This window comes from Mugil cephalus, chromosome 3 (assembly GCF_022458985.1).
Source record: "Mugil cephalus isolate CIBA_MC_2020 chromosome 3, CIBA_Mcephalus_1.1, whole genome shotgun sequence".
NCBI classification, from domain to species: domain Eukaryota; kingdom Metazoa; phylum Chordata; class Actinopteri; order Mugiliformes; family Mugilidae; genus Mugil; species Mugil cephalus.
In genome coordinates this window covers 1,908,279-1,924,336 of record NC_061772.1, presented here as the reverse complement: position 1 = coordinate 1,924,336, position 16,058 = coordinate 1,908,279, and the positions used below count along the sequence as shown (strand labels likewise).

General features: G+C 39.4%; 1 protein-coding gene across 4 annotated transcripts in view; it reads right to left on the bottom strand.

The window, feature by feature from the left end:
- mtss1lb (MTSS I-BAR domain containing 2b) overlaps positions 1-16,058 on the bottom strand; it is a 72,108-nt gene that overhangs the window by 39,128 nt on the left and 16,922 nt on the right. For all 4 annotated transcript variants that reach the window (XM_047579922.1, XM_047579921.1, XM_047579919.1 and 1 more), the window contains exons 2-3: positions 10,569-10,630; positions 10,293-10,366 (exon numbers count right to left, since the gene is read on the bottom strand). In XM_047579922.1, coding sequence (XP_047435878.1) covers positions 10,293-10,366; positions 10,569-10,630 — 136 coding nt within the window. The remainder of the gene's footprint in view (positions 1-10,292; positions 10,367-10,568; positions 10,631-16,058) is intronic.

Genomic DNA, 16,058 nt, shown 5'->3' with positions numbered 1-16,058 from the left:
AAATACAGGCAGCGCTATTAACCACTGTACCTTACAAACATGTCGAAAGCAGGAAGGGATACGTTACAAACGTGCCAAATTATGGGAGAAGGCAAACAGATTGGATAGTGATAACATTTCACATGAATACTAGTTACAGCGCTAACAGTGTTCAGTCGTATTTAAGACACATGTATGGACACTGTTAGCTGTCTTTGATTAACTGACTTTAAATGAAAGTGCAGAGCATGTTTAGACGGTGAGCTGCTGCAGGGATTGCTCAACAAAAACTTTCCATTTTTTGCAGGCAATACTACAAATAGGTAATAAATTATCTAGACATAATTTCCTGCAACACTGAACATTTTATCGAGCAATGAAACATTCCTCATAGAACTACAGACCAGATATCCGTGTTTTGATATAAATTTGTGTTGTCTCACGATCTTATGAATACCTGAAGTAACACGTCCTATTAAAAGGTGCATGAGTGATGATAAATAATGGAGGATACAGGTTAGAGAAAGGCATTAGATTAACCATGCACTTCTGATCATTACATTGAGGTTTGCAGAATGAGGTGGTAAAGGTGATGGAGGGTCATCAGAAGGATAGTAGTAAATGGATGTGTGTGTGTGTGTGTGTGTGTGTGTCTGTGTGTGTGTAGAGCTGAGCCAGTGGCAGCCACACCAGTTATCACGCCTGGCTGGCTGTTAATACTACAGATTAACGCCTAACTCACTAACTCTGGGCACACAAATGTACACACACTGACATATGAGGGTCTCCATAAATGTGGTAAGGGTTGGCTTCTGAAGCCTCTGATCTTCAAAGACAAATTAAGCTCTTTTGTGAACAGGTGAAGTGTTATTCACAATACACAAACTAGGATACCCAGAAACAAAGTGGCACAATCTTGAAGCCAGCCAATCAAATTCAGGTCCAGTCATACATGGCATCTTAAGACTGTGGGATTGATTTGTTTAAAACAAAATAACTGATTGGTCGTAAGCCAATCCAGTTAATCCAGAGCAGTTTTTATTATTTTTTTTTTTTTCTCTGTATCAGTTTAAACATCCCCAAAATGGAATTCAAATAGCATTTGCAGAATTTTGCAGACCTTTCAATTTTTGGCCTTTAGCTAAAGACCCACAGTAGTGGGTGTATGATATAGTATATCAGCGCTTCTTGTAAGAAATTGTACCAGTTCAATCCAAGTTATATAGTCCAAGAACAGCATTTGCAATGTAGAATGAATATTAAATATGGATGATGGCTGGAGTTGGAGATGATTAGTTTGGGCTTTAAGCACAGTATACAAGACATTGCCTCTTTACTTGTATTTATCTCTAGTAAATAATGATTAAATTAACAAATGTATATTGAATAAACAAACAAAAACTTGGAAAACATTTGGGAAATACATCTCTGGCTGTCCCTCAGAACACACACACCTCAACTCTTTCTCACATGCACACCACTCCTCAGCCCAGCCTCTGGTCTGATTAAACAGGATTGGCCCTGGAGCAGTAGGACTCACAAAGCTCAGCTTCCCATGCTTACTAAGTGAGTGCACTGCATGTGTGTGTGTGTGTGTGTGTGTGTGTGTGTGTGTGCGTGTGTCTAACAGAGCATGACTTGTGTTGTTGACCTCTGGGACAATACAGCACTGTGACATCAGGAAACGTCCATAGAGAGCTGCCAGAGACAGAGAGACGGATGGAGGGAAGATAAAGACCAAAGGAGGAACAGAAATTGTGGGAGACGGGATTTGATGGGTGGAACGTGTTGGGAAGTAAGAGAGAGCATAGGCGGAGAAAAACAGAGCAAAAGGAGAGGAAAGCAACAACATTTGAGTGAGTTAGAGAGTGAGAAAAGAGATGGAGGGTGTGGGGAGGGAAAAAGATGCACACTGAAGCAGAGGCTTAATTAAAGACAATAATGTTTTTTGTAGCCCTCTACAACAACAGGCCCCTCAGTCATGGCCTACTTACAGATGTAAATGACAGGGTGAGAAAGAAAGAAAGAAAGAAAGAAAGAAAGAAAGAAAGAAAGAAAGAAAGAAAGAACTGCCACAGTAGTGCCAGAGCATAATCATTTCCCAACGGAGGGATTCCAGACCAACTTTCCACCACAGCAGCCAGTATGGACAGAACATCCTTAGACTGGACAGTAAAATTTAACCTGGTGATATTGTTTTTTATTAACAACCATCCAGCTTGCACCAGTCAGTATCAGCCGCTGTCTCAATTCAGTGTTAGCATGCTTGCAAGCGTTGGATGCACCAGCATGTATGTCTGCTCTGTCTGATATAAAATGTTATCAGAATCTCCAGTCCTCTCTCCTTTTTCCTTGTGTATTTTTTCAAATGATGTGGTGTAGATCACTTAGCTAAACTGTTGCTTAAGCATTTGAAAGAGACAACCATAGAAAGAGCGAGGCAAATTGTGATTACGTAAATGTCATAATGTATTCAGGTACTGTGGCAGGGTTAAGATAAGGTCATAGCTGACTAACCCACTTGCTAATCCAGTTACGTACAGCATGGTACAAAAACCCCATTTTAACCACTTCGATTGCATGATCAACTGTATCACATCAAGTGAACCTCCAGTCGACCATGAATGGCGTGCTATCTGTGAAAGGCAATTAAGCCATCTTGCTCAGATTTCTCCTCTCCTCTTGGCAACAACATGGCTATTTTTTCTCTGCCACCACTTCCTTCTCTTTCTCACACACTCCCTCTTTATCTTTCCCCGTTCCTGTTGCCTAGCAACCACACTCGTAAATGTGATCCCACTTGTCTGTGATTGGCTAAAGGGATGGCATACCCATGTCAGTGTCAGAGAGAGGAAATGGGGAGACACACATACATCACACACAGCAGTTGTAAATGTAGGAATATGAAGCCATTCAAAAACTGAAATGCAAATGCGACTGTTTTGGGAGGTATATACCTGCATAATATTTTGGGGTATAATCTGCGTGATATCTCGTCTGGCTCGCTCTCTAAAATCCCACCCAAAATCTACTCAGCAATGTGTCTTTTTTTGCCAATCAGGTTCATTTTTGTGTCTACTTGCTGCTTAACTTTCCACTTTCTGTTTCACTTTTTGGTGACTGAAACTTTCGCTGAAATTTCACTGAAGATGAGTGATACAAATGTTTGTATCTCGGTACCTCCCCAGTTAATTCTTAGTATGTATATAGCAGGTAAATGCACTTGATTAAATCAATACCATGGTTAAGCACATAATAATGCAAGGTAATTTGAGTTCATCTTAAAGACTTAAGACTTAAGTTTGAGTACTTAAGTAGAAGTATTAACAAGGCTGGGAACTACTGTCTTAACTGATGTTCATGAGTGACAGCACAGGCCTGATGTTGAAGACATTCTCACATTTGTCCACAATAGTCATCTTTCTTTATTGCTAGCTACACTCAATGCTCTCTCAAGCATTATGTGCATAACTTCCATTTCAGCACATTAATTAGGATACACTTTAAAATTCTTTTGCTTCTTCTGCAAATCCCTCCACGGTCTCACCCCTTCACATATGTCTGAGCCCTTACACCCCCACCAGAACCCTCAGATCCTCAGACCATGGTATGTTGACTGTGCCACGTTTGGGGGGGAAAATGCAGGCGACCAGACCTTTTCTGTTGCAGCCTCTCAGCTCGGGAACAACCTGCCAGGAGCTATTAGGAGCTGACTAATCTGACTCTGTTGAGGCTTTTGAGAAGCACCTTAAGACTCTTCTTTATTCCTTGGCTTGCAATGGCATTTGATCGGTTTTATTTCCTCATCTGGTTACTCTGGGTGTAAATAGTTTTTCATTTGTTGAGACAATGATGTTGAGCTGAAATTTACATGTTTATATGACATGTTGAATGTCAGGCACTTTGGTCTTTGATTTTAAGGTGGTATATGAAATAAAATAAACTTAAAGTTAATTATCCCTTCACCAACAATGCTTTGCTTTAAATCGTCTTTATTTACCACAAATCTATGTTTGTCTTCTTCTTCTTGTATATGTGCTGTGTGTAACAATTTTAAACACTAATTCTGAAACTGTTTTCAAATTAAAATTACCACCTAAACAAATTATTGTCAGCCAATGACACCATGGCCAGGAACACTGGCGACCTCTGTTTCACACCAGTAGTATTATTTGTGGTAGTGTTTCTCAAAATCAACACCACATTTTCCATAAATTTCACTGCTTCCTGTCCCACTAACTGCCTTCCTTTGGCTTTATTACAAAGAAGACAAACATCTTGGAAATTACTTTTACAGACAGTTTTGTGCCTTTTCCACCATCTGCAGTTGAGATAAACCTTTGACTTGTTTCTTCTCATTTCTTGTTTATTAGAAAAACAATCACTCTTAAGCTTTTCACATACTGTTGGAGATCATTTTCCATCAAGTGAGTAGAGTCGAATTGAAACAACGTCAGCACAGTGTGTCAGGATCAGCCAGAGAACTATGACGGTATGGAGTAATATCACTGCTTGTAATCCAGTTTGGCACTCTTTGGAATTGTTGATGTTTTTTAAACCAGTATTGTGAACAGGTCTGAACAACTACAAACTGCACAGAATGGTTTATTTCAACTACTTGACTTAGATTTTTTTTTTTTTTTTTTTTGCTGACTATAAACAACCTAAAAGTTGTTTATCTGTAAACAGTGTTGCCAGACCACAAGATGCCTATGACCTATTTGTTAGAGGTGGAGCCGAATCCAAATACAGTATTCAGAAAGGGACAAATAGTGTGTCTGTTACAAATACGAACAAATAGTTTTCAAATTATCTGTATTTGAGAAGAAGAAAAACATGCTATTAAAAAGCTGCTTTTTCATCATGTACAGAATATTTGCGCATCTTGTGAGTTATTTTACTCTTAAAGTCTAATTTATGTTGTACAGTTTTTCTATTTTCTTACCCTTTTATTTTTATGGCTATTTAAGTGCTTGTTCTTACAGTCAGTCTAAATCACCTCTATTAGCTGCATTTAAAAACATCAACCAATATTGCATATATATCCATAATTATTATAATGGACAATTACCTATTTTTACACTTGCATGTTCTAAATTAGAAGTGTAAGTAATTCTTTTTTTTTTTTTTTTTTCATTTTTTACACCTACGTTGAATTTAATTCAAATAGAAATACAAATACCTTTTTCCCCTCAACAAATACAAATACAAATACCGGATGCTTTGCACAGGAAAGACAAAGTAATTGTTTAGGTTTGTTTTAGGTTCCTTTGAAAACCTAAAATACAATCAAACATACTTTTGCATGCTGCATCTTTATTTTGTTACCGTGTTACTTTACCATAGAACAAAGGAAGATTCTGATTTGTATCTACATACATGTGTGAATGCACATGTGGGTGCTTATGTATTGAAAAGATTTATGACATTCATTATGAAACCTTGTGTATGGATGCAGCCTCCCAGCCTGGTAATAAAGCCACCTAGCATTTTCTATCATCTTCCTCATCAACACACTCTCTCTCTCTCTCTCTCTCTCTCTCACGTAGACACGCACACACATAGTGGCGGTTTATTGCTGTGCGTTGTGCCAAGTGAACATTGTGAGAGTCCTGGGACTAAGCCTGGTTTCAGAGACAGAGGAAGGAAGAACCCACATAAAGATATGCATCACCATCATCAGCTTTAACTCACATTTAAAACTGATACAATTTAAACTAGAGATTACCTTCATTTCATGAAATTAAAGTGATGCATACATTTTCAGGATACAATCACAACTGGAGGCTCAATAAACACCACTGTCAGACCGGTTGCAAACACAAATATGTATATGACTCATCTATTGAGCCTCACATCATTCCAACAGCAGATAAAACTCCTACTAAAATGGTCCTGTTACATTGCCAAGCATCCAGTAAAAGTCCTCCAGTAAAATAGTCAGTCTACAACAAGCCTTTGATCTATAATAACACAATATACACTGCAGCAAACATTCACAATCTTCATTAGAAGCACATATTTTCCAAATAACATCAGTTGTCTAATGTGTATTAGCCACACCGTCATATTAAAACAGCTCTAATTTCAGAACTTTTAAATGACACTCCTTTGACCCAACAGACAACTGTTTACCATGTCGACAGTTGCAGCCAGCGAGTGGCTGGTGCACAAAAGGTACCTCCTCTTATTCTTTGTATGGAGCTCGAGCCAACTGCAGTGCACTCTACTGGTGAGTGGCGCATTGAATAACTAATACATTTCTGAAAACAAGAATATGCAGGCTGACGCCATCAAAAACACTTATACCTGTGTGCTGGTGAATCCATATTGTTATGTAATTATGCCATCAAAACACTGGATGTATACAGTAAGTGTAACCTTTCATTACAGCCCGAGATCATTACTGAATCCTTCTTTTTCAACGTATTCAAACTTCTATTACTCAGTGCCAGTTGCACTCAGACAGATTCTGACTGTTCAGTGTCTTCAGTGTTATCTTTCAAAAAAGGCCAAAACCATGCCTGTTCTCCAAATGGTTCAAGAACAGCTTTATTTATTTTGGATATGCCATTTTAGACAAAATTGAAAGGAATATAAAGGGGTTAAAGAATATGAGAAAATAAGATTTAAGGCCTCAACGAAAGGCTCTACAGATTTCAAACGTCTATTGAGGCTTATCATTCGAAAATAATAAGTAATAAGTAAGTAATATAAATATATACACAACATATACAATTAGGGACACTGGAAGAGATAAAATAAACAACATATATGATGATGGATACTTACTTGACATCCCACAGAGTCTTAGTGGTGTCTCAAATATGCAATAAGGGATAGGACTAACTAGTTCTATGCAACAGATCTATATCTGGCCAATGGCTCAATGATATATTTGAACCAGAAGTGAGTGGTGACAGAGGCAGACAGATATAATCAGAAAAAGGATACATGACACAAATAAAACTTTAACAGATTTTATATTTTAACATATTTAGATCTGTGAAATACAAGGAATTTACATCCACATATTCAAGAATAATCTGCACCACAGGATGTACTTGTATATGTACCTGTAGGCTACCTGTGTCAGATTGCTATCAGTGACAGAATTTGAACAAAGATGCAAAACAGAGTCTAGCTCTTCACCAAAATTCCAGTAAGGCCAGTAAAGCTCAGTAGATTAAAACTACTGATGCAACCCAAATCAGAGAAGCAGGCGTGTTTGTTTATGTGCTTCCATTTCACTGCAGGATTCTGACACATAAACACATACACATGTAAAACACATGGTTTGGTGCGGGGAAGGCGAATGTTTGGGCTGAGAGCGGAGCGCAGAGTACATTTAAAAGTGCACTCACATTCCCCCCACACTGGGGAATTCACAAACACTTGCACACTTCCTACTGCTAGATTTCACCCACTTGCTAAATCTCTCTCTGTCTCTAAGGAAACACAAACCATCACAGACACAAGAACTGTTTCTCTCACCCTCTACACTCCCTTCCTTAACTTTATTAGCTTGGGAGGAAAACTGAAAACGTCTGATGGGTAAACATTGGGGAGCCAGCAGAAAACAAGGCCAGGCCATGAGCCAAACAAATCCACTGCGTTTGGTGTAACTTTCCCATTATTCACATTACACAGCATGTGATGCCGTATATATCTTTGTTCAATATACATGTTACCATGGTAATGTTCTTCTTTCATGCCCATTATTTTTTGACCTTTTTCATACCTCCTCTGTATATCCAGATCACAAAGACCACATGTGTAAATAACATAGTTTTTGTCTGCTGGTCATTACACGTCTAAGTAACGTCCACATGAATACCAGTTCCAAACATTTCCCAGCAGAACGCTGAGGTGTCACATGATAATCAATGTTATTTATTTCATCTCTCTGTGGTCATAATGTTATGCCTGATCGGTGTATATTTCCAATTTTTCCGTATTTATCCACACATCCATGAATTTGGACCTGATGATGACAGAAGATAAAAAGCCAAGGGTGTTTTTAACACCTCGGTGTAAAAACCAAAACCCACAAACCTCATGTTGTTTCGCTTGTGCTGGCGTGAACTCAGCAATCATACTCTGTTCTGGAACAACTTAACCAAGCTGATCCGAGTCCTGCTAGAGACTCAGGCCCTAGTGGTATTGAATTCAATTTCAATTCAATTCAGTTTTATTTATATAGCGCCAATAACAATACAAATCGTCTCAAGACGCTTCACAAAAACCAGCCTGAATTCATATTCATACCAGGGCTGTACTGGTCTGCAGTCCAGTATAACCAAGGAGTTGACCTTATGTGTCTTTGAGTGCAAAGTCAAAAGAGGTGCCTGGCCACACACTGCTGCTTCTTTGAAGGTGTGAGGCAGCAGCAGCACACTTTCTCATATATACTGTACATCAATATTGTTTTCTACACAGCCTAGATGCTTAATCAAACTCAACATATACAAAACAGCAATAAATATTATTTCCCAGATTATCTGCTGATGCTTAATTTTCAATCATTTTTTATTTGATTATTTGTTTGATTCGTTGAGGACATATCGACTGGGGAGCGTGTAAGTATGTCAATTTCAAAGCGGTCCATCCAGGTTTTATAGTCTGGACCAAAGTGATGGGGCAACTAAACCTACCATCTCCAGACCCATACCACTCATACAGCTGTAAAAAAACTAAGGCCTACATTGATCATCATCAAGAATGAGATTTATTGTGGATTTTTTTCTTTGCACCAAGCTCAAGAAAAGACTTTGCAGTGTTTAATTTCACATGAAATTAGTTTGAGGGTCCAGTGGCATTCCCAATGCAGGCCTACAAATAGGACTGTCGGAACAAGAGAAGAGAACAAGCTCATCAGTACCCTTTGGGCTTAATTCACACACAGTGTAATAAGAGACACATTGATACATAGCAGGAAGACAGAGAGCACTGTTATTGGTGTCCTCTTATGCCTCCATCCATCTAACAGTACACACTGAGCTGTCATTGTGTAGCAAAGAACTGATTGAGTAGAGAAACTACAAACAGCCTCTGATGAACTTAGTGACAGCATGTGTTATATTTTAACGATGCGTGAGTGTGTGGGGCACTGTGTAATAAGCTGACAAAGCTTCATGACTTCCTGTCTGCCCTGTAAAAGCAGCATGAGCCTCTTCCTGTATCCTCTGCTATAGAAGCCCACCTGGGACTACACACATACGTAATCATCACACACACAGCCTGACAGCTGTAACTAATAAGTCAAAGCAAGACGATAAATTCTGTGTATTATAGCCCTTGTTGTCTTCCTCATTTCCCCTCTCTGCTTTCAGTGCTACTATAGTACTGTATTCACATGGCCATTAGTAGGCGGTGACTATTTGTCTGACCTTCTCAGCTCTCAGCCCACACTCTATTAAAACTAGTGCCAAGGTTTAAGCCCACGCATAGAATATCAAATATGTCAACGGTGTCAAGAAAAAAACATGAAACAACAATCTATAGGCCACAATTTTAAAGTTCAACGAGGCTTTGGCAGAGTGCAGAGCAGAGCACAGAGCAGCATTCAAAAATCAGACTTCACATTTACAAACAATCCAGGTGGAATGTGAAGCAGGGATGTAGAAAACATGTTACTACAGTCTTGTGATAAAATATGTCCATTTTCACTGAGAAGTCAAGCAACTCGTTGGAAAGCAGTCAAACTACTGTTTAAACATAGACCTGTAATACTCGTCCTTATTGTACACTAGTAAGCCTGGTATCATCTAAACATCCTGTGACCCTACCATTTCTGCACACTGATTTTACACTAGATCACAACCATGGAAACTTGTGTGTTCTCCTTAACCACGAACAATAATGATTTTATGAGAGTGTAATTGAGATTTTGCAGTTCCACAGACTCTAACAGGTGCCAGTAAGGACTATAACATTTCTGCCAGTTGTGGTGGCCCAACCAGTTACAGAAAATTTCCAATGTGGAAACATTCTCAAGTTTATGGATTCAACCTCAAAATATTGGTATCGACCTTCAAAATCTCATTTTGTTTGCAATGCAAACTACTTACTTCCATCATATTTCTGTCTCAGTAAACTGTGCAGTGCAAGAATTCAGTATACTCGTTGATAGTATCTCAATAATATAATAATACTCGTGATAGCGCTGCAATGTGGAGGGTGCTTCAGAGGAGCAAAAATAAAGTCATATTCATACAGGCAGGTTTTAGTTGCCTGAGATCACCAGTGGTTATTTCTTAAGCACAGATGCACAGACATATGCACGCCCACTCACACACTTGCTGTCATCCTACCTCTGGTGTTTGTAGCCATGTCTGCCACCTTCTGAAAGGCGTCGAGGAAGGCCACAGCAGCCAAAACAGTGGTTCTAGGTGGACAGAAAATGCTAATCACTTCACTGAAAATGGCATCATGAAGCTGTAATGAGTGACCACTTGCTGAATATCTACATATTCAGTGGACACAGGTTTTGCACTGGTAATGCAGAAATCATTTGGGCAATGAATTTGTAAGTGGAATATTGCTTCTTGTCAATACTCATTTCTTTTTCTCTTCGCTCTAGAGCTTACCGGAGCTGGGAATGCAGCTTCGTGGCCTTGGCGCTGAAGTCCTCCCACACAGGATAGGAGCACTGCCAATACAAAGAAAGCAAAACATGTTAATACTGACAAGTATTTCTTAGTAATTGATGTTCCTGCCATTTATATCTAACCAGACCTCCCTACATATTTTACAGTAGACCCCAAACAAATGTGGAATCAGGAAGTATTTTGTCAACTAAGTTAAATAGCACTGATCCAATAACTTCTTAATAAACCATACTATAGAAACATAACAAGAACAGACTTAAAGTTACAACAGAAATAAAGGGCAACAAAACAGACATCCAATATATTTAAAAGTGTTTATATCCACAACCCAAACCCTGTAGCATTAGCTTTTAATAATCTTTGTATTTATAAGTGAGTAAGTCATGACACAGTCATTTTTATCATTTATTTATTTATCGTTGAGGATAAATTCCTTCAGCCTACAAGCCAGTCATTTTGAACTATGACAATGAGTGAACATACAGTGAGCTGCTTCTTGTGTGGAGAAGAAAAAGTAAGTGACTATGGTAATAGTGTTAGCATCATACACTTATCAAATCATTCGCCCTCTCATTCAATTTCCTATGTGTTCTAAGAGGAAAAACTGAAAGGGACACATTCATAGAAAGACACTCAGACACGTTTAATGTTCAAGTTACACAAAAGGGTTAAAATGCGATTTTTTTATGTTTCCTGTGCATGCCTTTTGGAGGGAACACAGCTTGGATCCAACAAGGAAGTGAGGATATGACGTATTTATCTGACAAAATTACGAAACATACATGCAGCACAAGTAAAACCGCAAGTAGTGCAAAGCTAGTGGAAAAGTTAATGACATCTGTCATCTTGATGAGTGCAACCCCTTTGCTTCACATTCAGTGTGTTTACATGCACTTGAAAAAAACTAATTATTGCCTTAATCAGACTATAAATGGAGAAATTAAGTGCATGTAAACACGTTACTTTGACTAAAAAGTTCTCTTTATCCAATTAAGACACCCAGATAATGCGATTGGAATTTGTTTTTCTCCGGCATGTATACACTTAATCGGACAACTAACAGGATAATGCATGTGCAAATGCTCCACAACTGCTGCGCTGGCATAGGACCCAGGAACAAAAACATCCAAGAAGTAGCGCGAACATTATGTACGAGATTAAAAAAAATGTACTATTGTTGAAATGCCGGTCTGCCCCATGAACGACTCTTGTTTCTTATATGATGTAATAGGTCAACCGGAAAGCGGGCCGTATTAACGTGGTATTAACCTGCTTAAAAGACACATATCGCCACCTAGTGTAGAGAAGGAGGACAGTTATTCGATTTTCTCCGCTGCATGTAAACTGGGACAAGGACTGTAGTCAGAAGGTCAAATTTCGAACATAGCTCGATTAAGCTCTGCATGTAAACACACTGAGTGACACAATAATGTGGTAAATTACACAAAAGGTACACGGAAGGACTATAGGACTGGATAGACTGAGCCCCCTGGCTATGTTACCTACAGAACCAAAGTTCACCCAATAATCACTGGACTTCAGTGGCATAGTGATTAACCTGGGATCCTTCACAGTTGTTGAAGTGAGATTCTCTTCAAATAAGGTAGGCCCACGCGTCAGGACCTCATCACATTTGGTGAAACAAGGCAGTGTTCCTTCTGTAACTCTGTATCTCAGATGTTGGTGATGTATAGATGAATCTAATCCAATTGTTAGCCCATCCACACAATATCACCACCAGCTGTCACTGTCTGGTTTGGATTATGTTTTAGTCAAGGCTCTGGAGTTCACTCTTAGCAGAACCATGTTACACAGCTTTCTATTTCCGTCTTGTTTATTCTTCTCAGGTCGCACATCTGATTTTAATAAGAAAGTGTTTGTTTTTGCTCAAAATATTTAGTTCTATCCCAAGCTCCCAAGCAGCTGTAGTGCTTTATAAATTAATTATTTACTATTGCTTTACTAATGCTTCATAGTGTGTGGCTATTATGAAGTGTTACTGTTATTGTTATAGGTATTATACTGTATATTTTTTTATAAATAATAAATGAACATTCTATAAGCATTTCATTGCAGTCTTTTGTGTCTTCTTGCAAATTCATACCCTGCTCCCCCCAATTTACCCTTGCGTCACCTCTTCCTTCACCACCACCCCCCCGCGCCCGAAAAAAAAGCTCATCTCTTCCCAGTGCAGCCATCTAATCCACCTATATGAACCCTTGACAGCCACTGGCATCAGGCAGCATCAAAGGATTTGCCTCGACAGCCTGGATCGTTAACACAATTCAAAGCTGAAGCTGTGTATCTAATGGATGCTGCTCCCCCATCCTCCCAGTGCCTCTTCACACTGGATGGCTGCTCTATCTCACATCCCAGGCCTCACTATATTACATTGTACTTGATCCAGGTTAACCTATAACCCTGTTAAATGCTTGCAAATTGCGTGCATGCAGGTTGGGGGACGTATTTATAACAGCTCAGGTTAAAATATCTTCTTAGTATTCAAGAACAGTAAGGTTGGGGAAATCTGCAGGTATGAAAAAGAAAAGAAACTTATGGTAGCAGGGAGGAAAGAAAGCGAAGGTGAAGCGTAAAAGAAAATGTGTGTGTGTGAGTGTGTGCGCATGGCGGGGGGGGCATCATGTTGTGATGTCAGACTATCACAGACAGTAAGGGCTGTGTACTCTTTGATCTGCCCTGTTTGATGTGGCTTAATTTGGTCTGAAATCACAGTCCTATTTCCCCATGGTAAAGATAGCTACGCCTCAACCCCCCAACACACACACCCTGCTTCCTCCCCCTCCAGCTTGTTTGAAGTGCCCCGCGTAGCTTAAGCAGTGTGGATGGGAGATAAGGCATAGTGACGCCCTCCTCCCTTATACACACACCCTCATCAAACAAAAAGGGGACTCGCACTTCATTAGCATATTTTTGGCACTTGACACTTTTTGTCATTTTGTGACTTTGGCCATACCAACTGAAAGTCAACTGCACCATTATAGTCACTGTTGGCTGTAATGTTCTAATTTTATAGCTATATTAATATAATAATAGTATACGTGATCTCTAGCCTGCATGTTATATATCCAACATATACTAATAAAGGGCCAACACAGAGTTGATACTAATCAGCAAAATGTGCAGTGTCCAATGTTCTGCTGGGAAACTTTTGGACTTGTCACTCATGTGGATGTTACTTAGACATGTACATCCCACCTTGCCCAGACCAGACCCACCCCATAGTCATGACACTCCTTAATGGCAGCAGCCATCCCCAGCAGGATGCAGCCTGACACACACACACACACACACACACACACAAAAACGCTTTAGGAATAATTAAAAAAAACATGTAGAACAGCACAAGGTGTTGACCTGGCCTCCAAATTCACTAGATCCCAAACCGATCAAATATCTGTGGGATGATCCACAGAGGCCCCTCCCCTCAACCCACAGGACTCAAAGACCCCCACTAACAACATTCTGTTACCAGACACCACAGGACACCCTCAGAAGACCCATCATCATCATCATTTTTTATTCTCAGCAGCTGTACACTAGCTATGCCTGTCGACCCAAGGAGATTTTTACTTTTATCAATATGGATTTGTGTTACTATTCATTATTACTATTTCCTTAAATGCCACGTACTATATATTATCACAATCATCCAGTCTTGTTGTAAAGTCATTGTGAAATGCAGCAATAAAATTAACAAATAAATTACAGAAATACAATAGCTAGTACAGTAGTGATGTAGAGTATGCCAAGGATCCAATTCTTTTCAATGGTTCCTTGGTACAAAGGGATATGGGCTGTTTGCTCTGCTTTAAACGGACCAAAGTTAATTTGCTCCAATAGTTTGCTTCATCTGAGCAGGTGTGAAAGCTCAACCGACCTCTAGTGCGGATCAAACACCTGAACTCTGGTCCGCTTGGGGACTCGGTTCACTTGCAAGTGAACTCTTGTGCAGTTTGCAGGCAACGTGAATGCTCACCGTAGTAAACACAGGACCAAATTCAGGAAGCGATGCAATGCGCTATGGGTCTTGTATGGCATTAATAACTGACATCCGTTGTATTGAAGATACAAGCTTACTGTGCATTTGCACCGTCTGTTTTTACGAGTGGAGAGGGAGGAATTTCTAATCTATTTTTGGATGTTTTTGCCCAAAAATGATAACAAGACTTTGGCTTCTGATTAGTGCTGAATTATTGAGAACAACCTAAATGTAATCACTATGAAATTCATACTTCTCTTTTGAAAATGCTTACATTAGATGCAACTTAAAAGACTGCAGAGAGAGAGAAAGAGAGAGAGGCTGCCAAGGTCAAAGATTTGCAGCATGACTTAAGTTTTGCATTTATGGAGGTTGCGATGCCCTCTGCTTCCTCCACAAAAGCATGTTTGTGTTTGTCTGCACCAGAAAACTCAAAGACCGCGACCATAACCACTGCTCTCACATGATTGTAGGACTTGGAATATCACAATGGCCCCAGGGCACATAGATCAGCGCGTGAGAGACACAGAGCGGGAGTGAGTGTGTGAAAAAGCTTTTGGATTGTATACAATTACATCACCACTTCCTGTGTCATGAAAAACACAGCAGGGCATGTATGATTACCTCATGAGCACCCATACAAACACATACATATTACTTGATCTATCTCAGGGTAAACATATCACAATTAAACGCTAACCCTGCCCTCTTCCTGTTCACCCTTATTCCTCAGTGGATCAGATTTTAAACTCTAACTGCGTTGTGTGTGCAGTCAGTCCAACTTGATCCATTTCACGTTAATACTTTGCCTGTCACTCTTACACAGTAAAATAGCATACCCAAATTAACACTGTAAGAGTTGATCTTAACACTTTTAAAGTGTCTGTATGGGTCCACAGTGTTAATTTAACACTTTTTCGAGTGTTGGTACCTTTACACTACTATTTGCATCACAAATATTAGAACATGCAACAGTAAGGCACAATGTATGTATGTAGTGTTAGCACCACTTTAACACGTTGGCTAGCAACTCCGAACCATAGCATCATCTTATGATGCTAATGATATTTTATATCTATGGTTACAAAGCGCATGACTCGTCTCACTCAGACAAAACGTCAAGCCAAACGTACCGTTTACTGCCATTACTCACTTTCTATTACAGTGAGGCCAGGCATGTATGCTAACCATGCTAACCTCGGGTGGTTAGTAACAGCGCGACGAGTAAAGTTTCTGTGGCTCACCGCTGCAAAATGACTTTGGGTGCCCGAAGGGGGTTAAATACAGGATCAGAGTTTAGAGTAAGAAGTTTGTTAATATTTAAACATTTACTCCTAGAGGTTTGCTTTAGTGACACTTCCTTTTTACACTCGGTTTTGACAACAACTATTTATCGACTGAGAGTTAATTATAATGGATTAACTCTACCCAGAGTATAATTAACTCTACTAGTGCATGTCTAGTTTAAC